Consider the following 21,479-nt stretch of genomic DNA (forward strand, 5'->3'; position numbering starts at 1 on the left):
TCCATCACACGCCCATCCCCCATTCCCAGTCTCCCATCACCTGTCACCTGCCTTTGAATCCCTTTATCCCACTGCTCCCAGTGACCAATGCAGTATCTATCCTGACCACATACATTAGAGGGTACACAATACAAATGCACATGACTCCTCTCATCCTGGGTCACCTTGGAGGCAGATGGCGATGCAGAAGTCCACCGCCCAGCTAACGAGTGCCATCAGCAGCCCCAGGAGGATGAGGAAGATCCAATCCTCGCCCACCCGCGAGATCAGGAACTTCTGGCAGCGCACCGTGCAGACTGTAGGGAGAAAGGGGAGGAGGGAGGATGGGGGAGGGAGGATGGAGGGAGGGAGAGAGGAGGGGAGGACAGGAGGAGGGGGGAGGGAGGGAGGGAATTGAGGCAGGGAGGCGTCAACAGGTAAGTACAACAGTAGTTGTCAAACTCTGTTAAAAAAGGACAGGTTAAAACATTGAGGGAAGGCTCACGTTAACATTTGCTTTGACAGTTATATGGGGGGGGGGGGGGGGGGGGGGGGATGCATTCAGAACACAGCAAGCCAACACTTGACAGTTCAGCGCTGTTAACTCATCAAACATGCATAATTAAGGTTTGCATATGAAGAAAGCCACTGTTCAAACAAAGCTGTTATCTGATTGGACACTTGGAGAGGTCAAATTGATGTAGAAAATGTTTGGAATCTACAGGTTGGAGGGTCCGAGCTGTCCCCGTGCCGAGGGTAGTGCTGTGCTAGGTTGGGCTTCAGCACTCGTCAACAGAGGAAAAACATGGCAACGCTGTCAACGCCGACCCTGGGAGCTCGTCCTGTGTGTCACTTGAAAGCGATGCAGTATAGCGCTGATGCAACACGTAGTGCCAACCTTTACACCCTGCCCCTCCAACCAGAAAGAGACCGCAAAGATAATCTTCTGAAGTGTTGTCCTCCCTACCACGTGCTGAACCAAGCCTGTAACAGAGTGGTGGTGAACCGAGCCCATAACAGAGTGCTGATGGACAGAGCTCATAACAGCGACCTGATGAACAGAGCCCATAACAGGTACAGACCTGATGAACAGAGCCCATAACATGTAAATACCTGATGAACAGAGCCGATAACAGCGACCTGATGGACAGAGCCCATAACAAAGAGCTGATGAACAGAGCCCATAACAGGCTCTGATGAACAGAGCCCATAACAAGTAAATACCTGATGAACAGAGCCCATAACAGCGAGCTGATGAACAGAGCCCATAACAGGTACAGACCTGATGAACAGCCCCCATAACAGGTAAAGACCTGATGAACAGAGCCCATAACAGGTACAGACCTGATGAACAGAGCCCATAACAGCGACCCGATGAACAGAGCCCATAACAGCGACCTGATGAACGCCTCTGCTCATTCAGGAGGAAACTGGTGAGCTAACGCTGAGCCGAGGAAGTGTTCCAAGTAGCTGGTCGTGAAACCATCCGGGACAGGATGCACGTAGAGCAGGTCCAACATCGGGGACAGGATCCACGTAGAGCAGGGCCAATATCCGGGACAGCATGCACGTAGAGCAGAGCCAACTTCCGGGACAGCATGCACGTAGAGCAGGGCCAACACAGTGCTTGAAACCATCCGGGACAGGATGCACGTAGAGCTGGGCCAAAACACTGCTTGTCCGGGTAGCTTCAGATGAGAACCAGTGAACATCACTTTGCCAACTGATACAGGGTTTTTACATGTTACATAAGATCACTTTTGCTCTGCAGAACAACATGCACACACACACTCACACTTTGTCCCACAGACAAACACTTCATGTTTCCGTTGACTAATGTTGACTAATTGTCAGTACAGCTCATTTTTTATGCAGCTGGTTTATCATTCTCTCTCTGCCCTCCTTATGACGCTGTCCCCGTTTCACCCTCACCTCTGCCAGATGCCACTTAAGGTTTGGAGCATTGAGTGTGAGTGAGTGTCAGGAGGAGGCTGAACTGTGGCAGGAGGCCCAAGTGTTTACAAAGAAGTGTGAGTGTGTGATTTACATTTAGGGGCACGGTTGGTATTGGTTCACCTACGTTGTCCTGGCAATTGATGGGCGGTTATTGTTGTTGTTCAGAAAGCTATCTCTAGAGATGTGCATCATATTCTTATCTTGATTGTTGACATCAAGGGTTTAAATAACGCACCTCAGAGCAGTACAACATCCAAATAAAAAGCAGATCAAGTTTAAACAACTTGATGCTTCAACTTTATGTTTGTAGGCCTGACTCCTGTTCAAGTATTCCCTTTAACACTCAGACCTGCTCTGGAGCAGGCAGCCAAGATGGAAAACAACCATAACCAACACACTTCTTTGAATGGGACAACCAAAATTCAAAGGACTTGTTTCGGAAACCCAAACATAGATTCAAACAACCGTTTCATTTCCGCTTCATTAGTGGCTGACGATGGGAATGAAGGGGAGAGGGAGGGGAGAGGGAGGGAGGGCAGAAGGAGAGAGTCCTGGGAGAGGGAGGGAGGGCAGGAGGACATGAAGGAGAGAGTTCTGGGAGTGGGAGGGAGGGCATGAAGGAGAGAGTTCTGGGAGAGGGAGGGAGGTCAGAAGAAGAGACTTCTGGGAGAGGAGGGCAGAAGAAAAGAGTTCTGGGAGAGGTAGGGCAGAAGGAGAGTGTTCTGGGAGAGGGAGGAAGGGCAGGAGAAGAGAGTTCTGGGTGAGGAGGGCAGAAGGAGAGAGTTCTGGGAGAGGAGGGCAGAAGGAGAGAGTTCTGGGAGAGGGAGAGAGGGCAGAAGACGTGAAGAATTTATGGTGGCAGAGTTATACTTGCACCATTTCCAATCAACAGTGTGTCTGTCTGAAATACAAAAACACACCAACCCTCATAAACTCATACATATCACCTTCCCAGGGCTGTCAGTCCCTCAGCAGAAGTCTTTGACCTCATTTCTTTCATGTTTACAATATTATGCACTGCGTATTTGTTCATGATTGTGTCTATGTTGTGTGTCATCTTCGGCCATTATGATTTATTTATACAAACCCTCTTATGTGGGGTTAGTCAGCCTGTGTATGTTTAGGCATTGGTATAGTTATGCAAACGAGTTAGTGAGTGAGAGAGTGTGTGTGTGTCCGCACATGTGTGTGTGTGTGCGCACGTGCTGGCTGCATGGACATCTGTGCAATCCTGTCTTCTTAGAGGTATTATTAGGTTTGCTCAGTCTACAGACGTATTGCAGTTGGAACGATTGGTGACTTTATTCTTGGTGGAACTCTCTCTCTCCCTCTCTCCCTCTCTCTCTCTCTCCCTCTCTCCCTCTCTCCCCCTCTGTCCCCCTCCCAGGTCCTGCTTAATCTCAAACACCCACCCACACACACACCTGCACTCAAACGCATTCCCACCTGTGCACAAACGCAACAACATCGGTAAAGAGCATGAGTGCACACACACACACACACACACACACACACACACACACACACACACACACACACACACACACACACACACACACACACACACACACACACACACACACACACACACACACACACTATACTGAGGACAGCTATTTTGTGAGACTGTGGAGCCCGATGTGTTCTGTATCCAAGGCAACTTAAATGAGCCCTGGCCAGTGTGCATGCGTTATGTCCTCTCTCGCCATCGTGGGAGCGATTGAAAGCGAAAGATGGAGACAGAGATTACAGTCAAGAGAGACTTTTCCCCGTCAATGCAATATTCTTGTGCTACAACACAACAAAAAAACACGTAAATTATTTAAATCTACTGCACTCTTATGACATGCGGTGTAACACAATGCACAGCCGGAGATATCTGCCATTAAACAAATGTATTGCGTTGTGCCTTCCTTTTCATCCATTAATGTATGTAACTTGATGCACACGGGGGGCCCTCATTCAGATGTTCTGTCTAATTAATTACATTACCGTTAACACGCATGGCAACCTGCATAACTCAGCTCTTTATGCTGCTCCTTTAGTACAGATCCACAGGGAGAGACACAGAGATACAGAGGGAGAGAGAGAGACAGAGACGAAGAGACACACAGAGAGAGAGACAGAGTCAGAGAGACAGAAAGAGAGAGAGAGTGCCTCCAATTCTACTTGAGTGAGGGATAAGACGAAACGTAAATACATAAAGACCGTGGAGAGTAATACAGTCAAACCTGGCCTGCATAGAGACAATATTCAATAACTAATTAATTATTCTCTTCCGGTGTCTTCTTTAAAGACCCCGCCCTTTCTCATCAACCATCATTCCCTCTCCCTCATGTTGATTTGTTCCTTATGCTCATCGGTCAAAACATAAACCGTCACGTAAAAAAAATGTAAGGGCCCGCCAGCAATGGCTGCTACCACATGGACAGAGGGGGCTCACACATCACTCCCCTCTCTCGCTCTTAGCAGCTGTGTTTTTTTCCTGTGTGTGTGTGTGTTTGTATCTGCGAGCGTGTGCGTGTGTGCGTGCATGCGTGCGTGCGTGCGTGTGTGTTGAATACATCCACAAAGTTCCTTTGCGTCTTTGCCCACACCAATGACTGCACTGAGCCGCACTTGGCATGCATTTGTGAGTCACTTATCTGACATGGAAAGAAAGGTGTAGCTCTGCCCCTATTATCCATCCCAGATTTCTCAAACACACTCTGAGAGGCTGGTCGTTCTCATCAGTGAGGGAACCATAACTCTAATCGTCATTTACTCTTGAAAAAACCTGACAGAACCCTTTATCGTTATCAAGTTGTCTTCTGAACATTGCCTCTTTCACTGTCATATAAAATATATTAAATTTGAATAATGTATATAAGGAAACCGTTTGATGCATTTACCAATCATGGATAGAGTAGCTATACCTGAGACCACTTTTGTTAGGTTGCTTGTATTCAACTGTGACAATGAGGTTGTATTTATAGTGGGGTTTCAACAGTTTCATCAGGTGAGAGTGCGGCCGCATGGGAGATTCTGGGGGATAAACACACATCTTCTGAATCTATCGGCCACAACTCATGCACAGTGGATAGTGATTAATGAGCTGGTTTGCATGAGTTCTTCACAATCCACACCAATGCAGAAAGAGCCAACATACCAACATATGGTGGCATCCGCCATGATAATGAGCATCATTCATCACGGAGTGGGCTTGGCCTGTGTGTTAGCATACGGCTGCACACGCTGTTGTGGTGTGTGTGTTTCTCTGTGTCAGTGTGTGTGTGTGACTGTGTGTGTGTATATATGTGTGTGTGTAATCACACAGGGGAAAGGTAAGGTCAATTCATTTTCTGGAAGTAAGCCTGAGAGACCAGCAGCCAATAGGACACCTGCTGCTTCTGCGCTCAACGCTCTCCGCCTCTCTCCATCCCCCTATCTCCTCTCCTCTCCATTTCATTCTCTCCCGTCCCTCAGCTCCTGCATCCCTCGTTCCCCCTCTCTCCCCACAACCCTGTCCTCTAATTCCAATTCCCTCCCCCCCCCCCCCGACCCTCTTCTTCCAATCTCCTGGAGCTGAATGGTCAGCGTTTTCATTCTACAGTCCTCACACACACACACACACACACACACACACACACACACACACACACACACACACACACACACACACACACACACACACACACACACACACACACACACACACACACACACACACACACACACACACTCTATTGAGGTCTCGACCTGCTGTGAGTCACCTGGGGTCTCATTTATAAAACTGTGCGTGGGATCGTTACTAAAAATGTGCGTATTCCCAGAAGCCAAGTTTTGCGTGCGCCAAAAAATATTCAGATTTATAAAACCCTGCGTACGCACACCGTACGCAATCTTTGCTTTATAAATCACAGAGTGCCTACAAGTTTGCGCAGCTGAATCAGCTTCACGTTCCGCCCTGTACACGCCCCTTTAACCATAAATGGTCAATGCAAATGACCTCATGAATTCGATCTGCATATAAAACAGACTCAGATGCAAGTATTATGTCTTGTCGGAAACAATGGCAGAAGTAGCCTGGCTCCGCCCCCCTAAGTACTTCCGCTCAATTTGAATTTCCCTTCAGTACTAGGTCTGGACCTGCTGTATGTAATTTGGTTTTCTGGTGCCGCCACAGCGGCCACCAATCGGCGAACAGAGGGCGTGTCTGAGAACAATGACGATAAAGTCGTACGCCAGTTTGAGTTGTTGTTGTAGGTCGGTAGTTGATTTACAATGTGCAATTTTTCCCTGATAAATTAAATTCGACGAACAAAACCTGCAGCTGTCGTTGACGGACATTTTCGTGCAGACGCGCAAGGTGTTTGGTTTGTGTACAACCTGCGCGTGATTCCCGGCGCATGACATACGTCACAACCAAACGTTAGCGATTGGTTATGGCAGATCCAGAGTGGCACTGGGCAGATCCAATCATTTTAAACTTTAACAGACACCCGCCTTCAAGTGAGTTAACGTTTGTCAATTGATTAGGTCCAGACTCTCTGTACAAATAAAATGAAATGAAGTGAAGTACGAGAGTCTGGTAGAACCAGGCTATGGCAGAACCAGGAGGTTGAAGTGGAGACACTTGTGGGTGAGATGAAGGCCCGAAAAGTAGTTTTGTTCGGCGGTCACGGGATTGGGATCGCCAACAACAAAAAGCAGAGTGAGTGGCAACATGTTGCTGCAGCAGTGAACTCTGTCAGTAGCACGGAGCGCACAGTCCCAGAATTAAAAAAGGCATAGAGTTACATATTTTTATGTACCAATAAATCGTTATGGTTCCTAAAGACCCTATCCCTCCGAATCCTGCCATTTGCATGGTCTGCCAGAAGTGCCATATGGTGCAGCATTACCACGGCGCTCACCTCTGCATTTAGGGTTACGGTAATAAGACTGACCGAGAACACCTTGGATAATCAGTTTGTAATCACCCACGTAAAATGTTCTTGAACATAACCCCTTTTTAATGCCTGCTTTGTCATGAAAAGCATCAAGAGTAACGGACAACGATTGTGATGAGGAGTGTGGCTTGGTTTTCCACACTTGGGATTTAATTTACATTTGATTATGTGTTTACAGTGTCACAGAAAAATATTATGTTATTGACCCATGTTGGACAGATGCTTTATTCCATGCAGTCGCGCCGTCAGTGGACAGTATGGAGTGACGGGATTAAATATAGAGATTTTTTTTTTATTTATATTCTAAGGTGATGTTTCTGGAGTTATAACTGAGAAATAACGCAGTTGACTTAAATTATTCTGATTAGGATTTAACGCATGACACGGGTTGAAATTAAATTTATGAAGGGCGATGATAAAACATAATTGTTCTTCTCATTCTACAATTCTTCGGTCTGACTTCAGTTCACCACCACACCATCTGTGTCACCAATTCTCCTTTTCCTCCAAACCATGCGTACGCATGGGTCAGAGTTTGCTTAGGGCTGCGCACATTTTCCCGTCAGGTTGGTTTTTTATAGATCACAACCTTAGCGTGGAAAGTCACGTACGCCAATTTCAGCCCCGTTTTGCGCATACGCAACGGTTATAAATGAGACCCCTGGCCCTTGAGCAAGCTGTTTTTGGCTTATAGCTCTGTCTATCTTGCACCCAGCGCAAATGACTTTCTACAGCGACGCATGTATCGTTGCTAGTTTGCACCCGCTGCAGTTCCATTGTGGATTCAATAGTATTCCGCAACACATAACAAATATGTGCAGTGAAAACTCAACCCCAGCCTGATGTTCACCCTGTGAAACCAGAGGGATTGGAACACAGGCCTCATCAATCCAGGGCCGACATCTTTCTAACTCAATTATAGAAAGCAACACAAATATAGAGGACTCACACAACCAACACAGACATACCCAAACACACAAACAGAGAGCTGGCAATGACTGATAAAAACATTGATGTGTGTGTGTGTGTGTGTGTGTGTGTTTATATGTGTGTGTGTATGTGTATGTGTGTGTGGTCGTGCGTGCGTGTGTGCGAGTATGAGAATGTGTATGTGTATTTGTTTGTGTGTGTATCGTTTGTCTGTTTTCTAAGCAAGAGGCAAGACATTGATCAACGCGGTCCTCTACAGCTTGCACTGCATAATCAGACAACCCCCCCCCCCCGACACACACACACACACACACACACACACACACACACACACACACACACACACACACACACACACACACACACACACACACACACACACACACACACACACACCAGGCAGTTTATGACTTTCCATTAACGCCTGTGGCGAGTAGTAAGAAAGGCTGGGCTGGTGAGGTTTCTGCCAAACCAACTCATACATTACAGAGTCTGTGTGCTTCATTAATGCAGCCAGCAGGAAAGACACACACTGCATGGTCAGGGCTAGTGGACGCAAAATGAAGCAGCGAAAACACACATACTCCTGCGCACACACTCACACATACACACACAATAATGTGTGTGTGGACAATTGCTTGTTGAGATATTAATGATGGCATTAGTCAAACACACACACACACACACACACACACACACACACACACACACACACACACACACACACACACACACACTGAGTTGACCAAGGAGAATGGTTCTCTAGTAACACTTCACAAAGCTGGAACATTGCTTGTTGAGATATTAATGATGGGGATATTAATGTAGGACATTAAGAAGCTGACAGGGTGGGGGGGTTGGGGGACGGGGCTGGGCATGTAGGTTGGGGGGGAGGGGGTCACAGACCAGTTTATCTTTACCAGATATAAAGTCCCGAGCTGGGGCCTCCAGGACCCAAGGATACCCTGACCCTAGAGGAATAGATCACACAAACACAGTTAGACACAGCACCACTGCAGTGGACCCACACAGCTGCACCAAGCCATGACTGGTGCCTGTGTCTTTAAGAGGAGACCCATCACAACAACAAGATCATGTTCAAAGACCATCACTTACAATCATGGCGCTCTGAGGTTTATTGCTGGTTATGATTACTTGACCCCATAAACACACATTTAATGTCCTGTCAATGACACACAAACACACTCTTTCTTTAGAATGGAGCTTGCTTTACTCTCCTATTAAAGTGTAAATCAACAACAAACATGCCCACAGCCATCAACTGTGAGTGACGAATACTTTTCTCTCCTTATTATGGAATTTATAGACCTCCAGAAAAATGACCTTTCGAAACAGGTGTGTGTGTGTGTGTGTGTGTGTGTGCGCGCGCGTGTGTGTGCGTGTGTGTGCATGTGTGTGTGTGTGTGTGTGTGTGTGTGTGTGTGTGTGTGTGTGTGTGTGTGTGTGTGTGTGTGTGTGTGTATGGCCTGTTGGTGTGGGGTTGCACTTACAGATGATTAGGAAGGACCTACTAATGAGGGAGGCTGGGGGGCACGGGAATGAATGGCTGAGGAGGAGGAGTGAGAAGGAGAAAGGAGAGATGAGAAGGAAGAATAGGGGGAGAAGGGAGAGAAGCTCTAAGCTAACAGCAAACATATAGCCCATCTATTGTTCCCTCTAATGTGGTGGAGGAAGCAGAGGCAAGAACGGTGGAGGAGAGGGCCTGAAGAGGGCTGAAGGAGCAGAGAGTCAAACTGACAGAAATAAGAAGAAAATCAATAGGCATTGTGGTCCAAAGCTTTTGGACCACACCGTTTTTACGAGCGAGGCAGGGATCTGGCCATAAAACCACGTGCTGAGAGCACCCAATCACACAACATAAACAATAGAATAACGCTGCTGTTAATAAAAGTGTCTGGGCACTGCCAGGTTATGGCTAGAACTTCAGACAAGAATCCATTTTTAATATTGCCACTGAACTAAGCATTGCACAAGAGACCAAAGATCTGACCCCAGTGGAGGAGAACAGAGAGACCACTGACATCATCTCCCGCCAACGCACTCCCCGATTGGCACAGATTTTAGCAAAATGATGTCCCTCTTCCCACCATGTTCACCAAGTGTGGCTTCCTGACATTGTGCTGAGCCAGAGAGACGGAGTTGGCCCATCGTACCTTATACATTATGTATAGGACAGATTACATCAGCTGTACAGTACCACTGCAGAGCACACACACACACACACACACACACACACACACACACACACACACACACACACACACACACACACACACACACACACACACACACACACACACACACACACACACACACACACACACACAAGCCAGCAGCCAAGGTCCAATAGCTCAGATACATCAGAGTGAGAGTATATTCATTTGTGAGCGAGCACGCACACATTTGAGAAACCGGGACAACTCCATGGAAATGCATTCTAAAGGCTACCTGGTGGGACCTGGGATGCAGGATTAACCAAGGTCTCCCACCCAAATCACCAATATGACTGCTAGCTGACCACAGTCTACGGGCTGATCTGAGCACAGCATTTATTTCACCCTACCAGTTCTGTTCTAGTTTGAGCTTTGAGAACTGTCCCGACAGATCAGATAGGGGGCACTTTCGACTTTACTTTGATTTAGACATTATCAAACGATCTATTAAGCAGAGGTTGTGAACTGTTTTTTGACGTCTATAATCATGTTGTTTATTGTGGGCTCAGCTGCCAACAATCATTCATTTCTTTGGGCCGGTAAGCATGTTTTCCCAACCACCCATCCCTCCTCTAGAAGTCTCCTATGTGTGCGAGAGTAAGTAACCTTAGGGGCCGATCGTAGAACAAACACGGGCTCACTCGTGACCATGGGTCTGTATAGTTTATGTACCAGGCCCCGGGTAGTGGACTAGGACTAATCTACTAGTTTCGGGAGGGGGGGCTGGCAGGAGAGCTTTGCCGCATAGAAGAAATAACAATACCTTCCTACCTCCAGAGCCAACATCCAACCCTGCTCGCCTGCTTGAGAAATTAGTTTTCTTTGAGTTTTGTGGATGTTGTGTGCTTATCAATAGACATTTTGACCATGTGAATGAAGTTCAGGTTTATACGTGGAACATCTTTCCTTAAACATGACAATTATATGTTACATTGATATATCTTCCATTAGTTTGTTCTTGACTTTAAATTTTGCTCGGACCCTGTTAATCACCGCTTGCGGTTATATTTGGTATTGTTTCTCTCACGACGGTCCTGGTGTTAGTTTGAAATGTAAATGTGTGACGAGGATGTAATCCCTAGTAAATAGAAATGACACTATGTCATTGAGCATTAGTGTGTGTGTGAGACTCCTGTGTGTGTGTGTGCGTCTCCTGTGTGTGTGTGTGTGCGTCTCCTGTGTGTGTGTGTGTCTCCTGTGTGTGTGTGTCTCCTGTGTGTGTGTGTGTGTGTCTCCTGTGTGTGTGTGTGTCTCCTGTGTGTGTGTGTGTCTCCTGTGTGTGTGTGTGTGTGTGTGTGTGTGTGTGTGTGTGTGTGTGTGTGTGTGTGTGTGTGTGTGTGTGTGTGTGTGTGTGTGTGTGTGTGTGTGTGTGTGTGCTTCCTGCAGTTCACTTAGATACCTTATCTTGGAAAATATATATATTTTTTCATCCGAGTCTGACCTCTTTGTCAGCACACACACACACACACACACACACACACACACACACACACACTGCCCCAATGTTGGGGCAACCTTACTTGCAAAATAACACTATATATATATATACATACATACACATATATATATGTAGATGTATGTATGTATGTATGTATGTATGTATGTATGTATGTATGTATGTATGTATGTATGTATGTATGTATATATATATATATATATATATATATATATATATATATATATATATATATATATATATATATATACATACATATATATATATATATATACATACATACATCTACATATATATACATATATATATATATATATACATGCATACATACACATATTGTGGCAACCCGGCCCCGACACGGCAGGCCTGGAAGCCCAGAGGGCAGGTAACGTGCCTTGTTGGCAGTTTGAGAATCCGAGACTCTTGTTCCTTGAGCCGGGTCACCACAATATATATACATATATATATGCATACATATATATATATATTAGAGCTGTCAGTTAAACGCGTTATTAACGGCGTTAACGCAAACCAATTGTAACGGCGTTAAAAAATCTATTGCGCGATTAACGCAATAATTTTACTAAAAAAATAAATTAAAAAAATATTTTTTTTTTCTTTGGCTCAAAACAAAGAAGCAGTAGCCTGACTGCTATGTTCAAATGACATTTGTTCAAAGCAGTCGTTTAATTGCACTATAGGCTCTTTTTTTGTATCGTCCTGTTTTGATCAGTATATGCCAATGTTGTTATCATTAAAAAATCATTTGCACCAGGCAAGCCGATGCACTTCACCATGTTCATAAGAGAATTAAAATGAGAAGAATTATGGGACAAAAAAATCAAGGGATATTTAGCATAGAAAAATAATTTGCGATTAATCGTGAGTTAACTATGACATTAATGCGATTAATCATGATTAAATATTTTAATCGCTTGACAGCTCTAATATATATATATACATACTGTATAGATATATATATACATATATACACATATATATATATATACATATATACACATATATATATACACATATATACATATATATATATATATATACATACATACATACATACATACCATACATACATACATACATACCATACATACATACATACATACATACATACATACATACATATATGCATATACATACATATATACATATATATACACATGCATATATACAAACACACACACACACACAAATATCCAATGCTGGTGGCACCCTTACATATGGAAATCGACATGGCATGGTTATTTAATCTATTGTCTCAGATGAGTGATTGTCATACCTCAATATGCCGTCAACCTTTAGACGGCGATAAAACCAACATAAGAGCTAATCCAATCACGCCCTTCCTACAGCCCATGGAATCGGATTATTGTTTGCTGGTGTGTGTGTGTGCATGTGCGTGTGCGTGCGTGCGTGCGTGTGTGCGTGTGTGCGTGTGTGTGTGTGTGTTGTCTCACTGATTAAAAGGTCATAGAGACACACACACACACACCAAGGATCTCCCTTCTCTAGGTCTTCTATATCTGTTTGTGACTCAAACTCATTCCAGTCAGGACCAGGCTGCCCCCTGCTGGGCAAGCCATAACATTGTAGACAGTTTGAAAGGTGACATATATATTGTCACAGGACAGTCTACGTTAACTAGTATTGGCACCCCATCTTAACCCACAATTATTGATAAAAAAACGCATCTCATTCATAGAGTTGCTGCTCCATGCAACTTTTGGATCTCCATGCAACTCCCCCCTACAAGGATAACAGAGGTGACCAGTGTAAGACAGACATGAATGACACCAATACATTCGGAAAATGTTTTGAATAGGAAGAAGCAAGAGAAATAGGGCTGCAGTTCCTCAGAAGGAATAGTGGGTTGACCCAGGTTGACCCCCTGTTGATCCCTGGCTCCTCCTATTTGAGTGTTGGTGTGTCCTTGAGCAAGACGCCTAACTGAAACTGCTCCCGACGAGCTGGCTGTCGCCCTGCATGGCTTACTCCGCCGTCTGTGTTAATGTGTGAATGAATGGTCGCTTTGGATAAAAGCATCAGCAAGGTCCCCTCAATTTAAAGTAAGATGGCCCGACAATTACTTACTGGTTTTCTGAACTACTCCATGCCCAGTAGCTGGATATATGGCTACATACAGTATGTTTGTAAACTATTTATTTCATGCATGTGTGAGTATTGCTGTGCGTGCATGTGTGTGTCTATGTTCCCCTTCTTCCCCCTCCCTGTGTGGGAGCACCAGTGTGCAGTGAGCTCTTCATCGGTGACATATTAGGATCCAGTCAAAGAAAGGGGGTGTACAATCAGAGCTCCACACTCACCAGCGGGTGCGCTGTCCTCCTGACAGAGGTCGTCTGTATGTCGGTGTGCAGACAGACAGATAGCTTGTGTCTTTTGATTATTGCCATGTCTGTTCCTAGAAATGCGAGCGAGATGTGATGCCTCCTTACTTCTTTGTTTTAATTGTCTTTAGATCATTTTCATTTGGATGTTTTACGAGGGGATTTATTCCCTCCTAGAGCCCTGTGAACAGCGTTTTGCTGAAAAGATAATAAAGTGGCCTTGTGCTAATGATCCTCACTCTGCTCTATAAGAAGTAGAGAAAGGGCCCAGTGGGACGCATGGGTGAGCGGGAGGTGCTGTCCGTCTCCTACCAATGCTCCCATTTGGACTTTATTGACAGGACGGTGAAGAGAGACCTGACAGCAGGTTAGAAAAGAGAAGAACACGTAGCATACAGGTGGGAATCAGACCCGTTCGCTGCAAGGTATCCCTCGTTAGCCCTAGCGGTCGAGCCAATGAGCCCCAGAGATTGATCATATTTAAAGCCTTTCTGTGTTTCTGGCCACCCATCTCCCCCCATTCTATTTCCTAAGCCTTGTATCCACTGATGTTTGGCACTGTGGTGCATTGTATCAATAATGTATTGTGTGATACATTTTTGCTGATAAGAGTAATCGAACAATGAACACAAAACAACAACAATGTCTTTGACACCAACTACTTCGGAGCAGATGAAGGAGACCTTGGGGCTAAGCTGTGAATCTCAAATGTTCCCTTGCAAGCACCCAGCAGGTGGCAGGCGGTAGGTGGTTCGTGTCCTCCAAGCCTCTCAACCCTGAACTCAGGTGGAACTCCTGAGATTATCCGGGGAATCAGGTCCGGAGATGACCCAGAATTGCCCTTTTACACATGCAACAAACAGCCAGAGATAAGACGCATCAGACTATTCTCACATCCTGAAGGTACTCTGGGTACTTCAGGTGAGGGCTGGCGCCTAGGTAGAGCGAGTAGGAGTAGGACGGTAAGCAGAAAGAATTCATAAGAATCAATAATATTCTTAATTTAGGTTAAACTAGGGATGCACCGAAATGAAAATTCGTGGCCGAAAAACGAAAATCTAAAGGTCTATCTAATCTAAATAGTCTTGTCTAAATCACGAAACTGAGGTTCATCCTTTCAAAGTAATGTACAGTCGGATTAAAACTAACAAAATTACAACAAAACTAACTTAGTAACAGGATTTAAATAAAAGCTAGAGAGTCGACTTTTCTCTTTACATTTATTTATTTTTGTTTAAATTAATATTGATATAATAATAAAAAATATATATATATTTTTTTTTTTACTTACATCTGTATGTCATTGCGGGCCGCCAGGAATGTTTCTGCAGGCCCCCATTGGCCCGCAGGCCACACTTTGAGAACCAATGATTTAGAGAAAGGGCCCGGTAGATTTACTAAAGGTCCAATAGATTTAGACTAAGGGCCCGGTAGATTTAGACTTGGGGCCAGGTAGATCTAGACTAGGGGACAGGTAGATCTAGACTAAGGGCCTGGTAGATTTAGATTAGGGGCCCGGTAGTTTTAGACTAAGGGTCTGGTAGATTGTGACTAGGAGCCCGGTAGGTAGATTAAGACTAAGGGCCCAGTAGATTTGACTAGGTGAGGTACTTCCAGAGTTTGAGCCACACAAGCAGGGTTTCAGCAGTGGAAAGAAAAGGACCATCGGTACCACACACAAGCAGACATAGTTGTTTACAGGGTGTTCTCCCAGAAATGCCCTGGGGTGTCATTTATAACCGTTGCGTAAGCAACGGTTATAAATGACTGTGCGCCGTGCCACTGACAGAGTTCACTGCTGCAGCAACATGTTGCCACTCACTCTGCTTTTTGTTGTTAGTGATCCCAATCCCGTGATCGCCGAACAAAACTACTTTTCGGGCCTCCACCTCACCCACAAGTGTCTCCACTTCAACCTCCGTGAAATTTCGCTTTTCTGCTTTTCTCAGTCCTTCTGCCATTGTTTCCGACAAGACATAATGCTTGCATCTGAGTCTGTTTTATATGCAGATCGCATTCATGAGGTTGTTTGCATTGACCATTTATGGTTAAAAAGGGGCGTGTACAGGGCGGAACGTGAAGTTGATTCAGCTGCGCACACTTGTAGGCACTCTGTGATTTATAAAGCAAAGATTACTTAGAGGTGTGCGTACGCAGGGTTTTATAAGTCTGAATATTTTTTGGCGCATGCAAAACTTGGCTTTTGGGTGCACGTACACTTTTAGTAAAGATCCCACGCACAGTTTTATAAATGAGACCCCAGATCTCTCATAAAAAAGTAGATGACTTAATCACTGCCTATGTTAAAGGAATGCATCTTCTTTCAAATGTTGAGCAGCAAAAATTAATTGACCTCGTTCAGGGCTTGAACCCAGAAGCAACTGTAATCTCAAGAAGAACTCTAGGAAGAATTATTGACAATGACTTTACAACAAAAGTGGATGCTTTGAAAGAAGTCTTGAAAGGTGTCCAGCACCTATGTACCACTGCTGACATTTGGTCTACCAGTGTTAAAAGCTTTTTTGGTGTGACAGCACACTGGATTCAGCCAGATACATTGGATCGCCTGTCTACAGCACTAGCATGCCGCCATTTCCCTAGTCCACACACATTACAATCGAATTGCGGAGACACTGGATGAAATCCACGCCGAATATGGGCTGTCCCATGAATGTGGTGTTGCTACAGTAACAGAAAATGGGTCCAATTTCGTCAAAGCATTTAAAGAATTTAATATTTCAGCAGTGTGTATGGAAGAGGAGGGTCAAAATGATGGAGAAGATCTCTCATTTATCGGAATAGACTCTTCAGACTCCGCGGTAAATGAGACTGGCATTATTTTACCAACTAATTTGAGATTTGCGTGCCATAGTTGCTACAACTGATGCAAAAAAGGCCATGAAAGAACATTCTCGCTTGTCGCATCTTAACAACTCTACAATGGGAAAATGTTCTGGACTGTGGAACGCAGCAGTAAGGCCTAAAAGCGCTGAAGTGCTTTCTGCAGTACAAAAATTCTGGTTGATTACACCTTGTGCAACACTTTGGAACTCTATATGACAGCCCTCATCAGCTCTGCAGCATTCGCGAGACACGCCCTGATCTCATGAAAAAGTTAAACCTGCCATTATTTAAGGATGCAGAGATGGAGTGCATCAAAGAATATACCAAAGTCCTGAAACACCTTGCACAGGCAATTGATCGATTGCAGAGCCAGTCCCCGTGCTATTACGCAGAATTAATTCCGACCTTATTTGCAGTTGAGGCAAAGCTTGAAGCACTGCATGCCAACAACCTCCGTTTCTGCTCACACCTTCTGCATGCCATAGTGGATGGTTTCCAGGGCAAATTTGGTGCCTTTCTAGTACTTCGTCCAGAAGTGAATGAAGCGATCCAGGCGAGTGTGACCCATCCGTACTTTAAGATGCGCTGGCTGCCTCCACAAATGGCAAGTAAAAAAAAAAGAATCCAAGAACTGATGCTGCCACAAGAGGAAGAGGGTGACTTCTTCATCTTCACAGGAGACGTTCAGGTTTTCCAGAAGCCAACTCACAGCAAGGCTGAGCTAGAGTCACTGCATTTTTTAGAGGACCAAAGGAAGGACTTGCCATCCTTGGAACAGTACCCCCTCATCAAAAACCTTTTTGGTTCAATACCATCATTCCGTCTTCTGCTCCAGTGTAGCATTATTTTCCTTTGCTGGACTGATTAACAGGCCCAATAGGCGTCATCTGAATGCAACACTGTTTGAGAAGTTAGTTGTGCTTAAAGGCATCAACTGAGGAGACACCACTAGCTAAGGTGGCTAAGGTTACACATCCTCCTTTGCTCACACAAGGACAGCACAAGGACTTGAGTTCACAAGCTTTGATAGCACACTTGAGTTTGCTATTTCCTTTCCTTTTTCTGTTTTTCTGTTTTTTTCTCAACTTTAAATTTGTCTATGTTCTCTCTCCTGTGAAATATTTCAGTGCTATGGTGACTTGACAAGATCATTTCCTACCTCAAACAAGGACATTTCCAACCTCTTGCACATTTAAAATAAGAAATGATTGATAATGTCATAAATTGTTTGGTATTTACATTGCTAGAGGTTGTGCACACACCAGTTTCAGGTGTATACAAATTATTCACCATAAGTTTGGTAGTGATGGTGTTAAAAACAACCTGAAAAGGTTAAAATGCTTCCTAGTTAAAATTTCTAAATAAATCATCCATTTGGATTGTTTGTCTTTAAGGTATTGTCACTGATTCATAGTGGCAAGGAAGGGTTCCTTGAGTTACCGAACATTTCTCAGGGCCGAGGTTTATATTGGGATGTCTCTAACATGAGGGGTCAGCATATCTAATCTGTTGACTGATTATGGAAGGAGTCTCTTGCTTTCAGATGTTTTTCCATGTAGTGTACAAAGCGAAGGGATAGATGAAAAAGGCTATTAGAAAAAGGTTGTTTAAAAAATATTTTTTGTAGCATTTTGAAAATACAAAAATACAGTATTTTATTTTGATACACGTTTTGGCTGTTGTATTTTGTAGCTTATTTTGACACATTTTGAAGGTTAGTATTTTTTTTGGAAATACATTTTGATGTATTTGAACATAATACTCCTGAGATCTTCGGTAATCTTGTCTCGGTCTCGGGGGCTATTATGGTGTGGTCCTTCTGGCTACACACATATCTCCACCTACTGGTTAGGACTGTGAATGTGCAACAATTTGCACGTTCGTGTGCAAATTAACCTAATTAGGGGATGGATATCTCGTAATTATGAGAAACTATCTCGTTATTATGAGATACAATGTCATTATTATGAGATAATTATCTTGTGATTGAGATAATCATCTCGTAATTATGAGATAATGTGATATATATTTTTTATTCATGTGAATGCAATGAGCTTCCTTAAGCCAGACTTGTGCTTGTATGCAAATTAGCCATATGCGCCAAACAGAAGAAAGACGAGATGTATAGAACTGATTGTTGTGCATTGTTGTGCATAGGTTGCCTACTGCATAGTGGTGGTTGGTTGTGGTCTTAGTGAAACAGCCTTGCTTTGGAGTTGGAGAGGTTGGAGTTATTGTGTGATTGTGCGAGAGAGAGAGTGCACCTGCCGTGGTGATGTTTGGCTTGTTGTGGGCTTTGTGTATGTGTTCAATTATGTATCTGTCTGATCGTATTTGTTGTAGATGGATGGTTAAATAATGTCAGAAGATCGGTCATACTGCAGGCTCTCATTTGCAAGTCCACTGATTGTGTGCACGTCTCCGATAGGCTACATAGGCCTACCTGGCATTTATTCAGTTGATTGTTCTTCTAAGTGCGCTAGAATGGTGCCAATTATTGTCGTGTTTGCATTGTAATGCAAAAGTTTGCCTCTCCTTGTTATAAAGCAACGTGCATCCCAACAACTTTAGCCAATGCAGCCTCCTATGTCATTGTGGCTTTACAAATAGGTATCGGATTATCAATAATTGTTAAGTGCGTGTGTGTGTTGGCATGTAGGCTATACAGTAGATATAGACTGATTGTCTTGGCTTGCATGAAATATTGTAATGTTATGGCCTACTGCATATTGACAACATTTAGATCGGTATTGCCAACAATTTGGGGATGAGGACACCCCCGAATATTGACGGGTATTTCGCACACTGCCATCTCAATCTACAGCCTAACATATATAAATATAACGCCGTACTAGACACAAATGTATTTTCCACTAGTTAGTGGTGGTCATTACATTGTAGTGAAACTAGTAAAGACGACACAGCTATATGTTACGGCGTAAGATGGCAGGCACTGCAGCTCTCGACAAGGCTGGGTGTACCCATGCTGCCTTTCATTTCATTTTGCGCTGCAAGGCAGGCTGGATTCCATGGATCCGTTTTTCGCCTGAGTTAGGGAACCAATCACAGAACGGGGAGGGACGGCCAGACGATGACGACGTCTAAGCGACACACCCATCGACTTCTTTCTCATCGAATTTCTGCCGGATTGTGGCACTCTTGGCTTTCCATATCGGGCAGCCCGCGGTCGGGCAGCCCGCAGTCGGGGCGCTGCCGGGCTCATGTCGTATGATATCCATATGTTCCATGTTCTAGGGACCCCAGGTTGAAGATAAGCTTTAATCCCCTGCCAAGTAATGCAATCGTTTGTTTTAAAAAATCTTATTAGCCTTTATTTCGAAGAGTAAATAAAAAAAGCAATAGTAAACAATAAAATAAAATGATGAAACAAATGGACAGTTACAATAAAGCAATATTTACACACAATGAAAACCACAAATGAAAATAAACTGTCTAACACTTGCTTTACCTGTTCGAAAAGGGGTGAGTAGAAGAAAACTTATTTAATCTCACCCTTCTCCATAATTTATTTATCCATAATGAGTTATCAACTTCCTAATTACTGATGTAAAATTAAAAAATATATATATTATTAATATACGTTAGTTTGCAATAGTATAAAATGCCACACTGCTATCCACACTGACAGGAATTGGACTCTCAGGACATGCCATCCATTAGTTCAAATCGTACCTGGAAGGGCAATCTTTTGGTGTGTCCTGACAAGAGCAGCTATCCAAACCTCACAAGCTGTCAACTGGCGTTCCCCAGGGTTCAGTCCTTGGCCCCCTTCTCTTCTCCATCTATACCAACTCACTAGGCAAAATAATTCTCTCCCATGGCTTCTCTTATCACTGCTACGCAGACGACACTCAACTCTATCTGTCCTTTTCCCCAGAAGACCCCTCAATTTCGGCTAGGACCTCTGCTTGCCTGAGGGACATCTCTATCTGGATGAAAGATCACCACTTGCAGCTTAACCTGCTAAAAACTGAACTGCTAGTGTTCCCTGCTAAACTGAGCATCTCCCAGCATATCAATGTTCAGTTGGATTCACTCTCCCTGTCACCAACCAACACTGCCCGAAACTTGGGCGTAATGATAGACAATGGCCTCACCTTTACTGAACATATTGCTACAGTCACCAAATCCTGCAGATTCACACTATACAACATCAGGAAGATCAGACCCTATCTCTCCCAGTACTCAGCCCAACTTCTCGTTCAGACCATGGTCTTGTCAAAACTCGACTACTGCAACTCCGTACTGACTGGCCTCCCAGCATGTACCATCAAACCACTCCAGATGATACAGAACGCAGCAGCCCGCCTCATCTTCTCACAACCAAAGAGGGCACATTTAACACCTCTCCTGGTCTCACTGCACTGGCTCCCCATCGAAGCCAGGATTAAATTCAAATCCTTGACCCTGGCCTACAGGGTTCTCGCAGGGTCCGCGCCATCTTATCTCAGTGAGCTTATACAGCCCTACACCCCTGCCAGACCCCTGCGCTCCTCGCAGGAACATCTCCTACGCCGCGCCAACACCACCACAAAGTCCCAGTCAAGACTGTCTTCCTTCCTGTTGCCACAATGGTGGAACGACATCCCGGGCCCCATCCGCTCGGCCCCCAGTCTGGACACTTTTAAAAAACATCTAAAGACTCACCTATTTCAGCTGTTCCACCCTGCCTTAGACGCTTAGGGTCCAGATCACTCACTCCTTCTAAAAACAAATGTTCACTTCCCCTTCTTCTATCAGTTTGTGCTATGTTGGCACTTACTGT

The 21,479-nt window shown here is 44.4% G+C and overlaps 1 protein-coding gene across 1 annotated transcript in view; it reads right to left on the reverse strand.

Annotated features, from left to right (window-relative positions):
* Positions 1 to 21,479, reverse strand: part of clcn2b (chloride channel, voltage-sensitive 2b) — a 120,373-nt gene that overhangs the window by 72,960 nt on the left and 25,934 nt on the right. The window contains exon 3 of the mRNA XM_056611816.1: positions 165 to 296. Coding sequence (XP_056467791.1) covers positions 165 to 296 — 132 coding nt within the window. The remainder of the gene's footprint in view (positions 1 to 164; positions 297 to 21,479) is intronic.

Source organism: Gadus chalcogrammus, chromosome 16 (assembly GCF_026213295.1).
Source record: "Gadus chalcogrammus isolate NIFS_2021 chromosome 16, NIFS_Gcha_1.0, whole genome shotgun sequence".
Lineage (NCBI taxonomy): Eukaryota > Metazoa > Chordata > Actinopteri > Gadiformes > Gadidae > Gadus > Gadus chalcogrammus.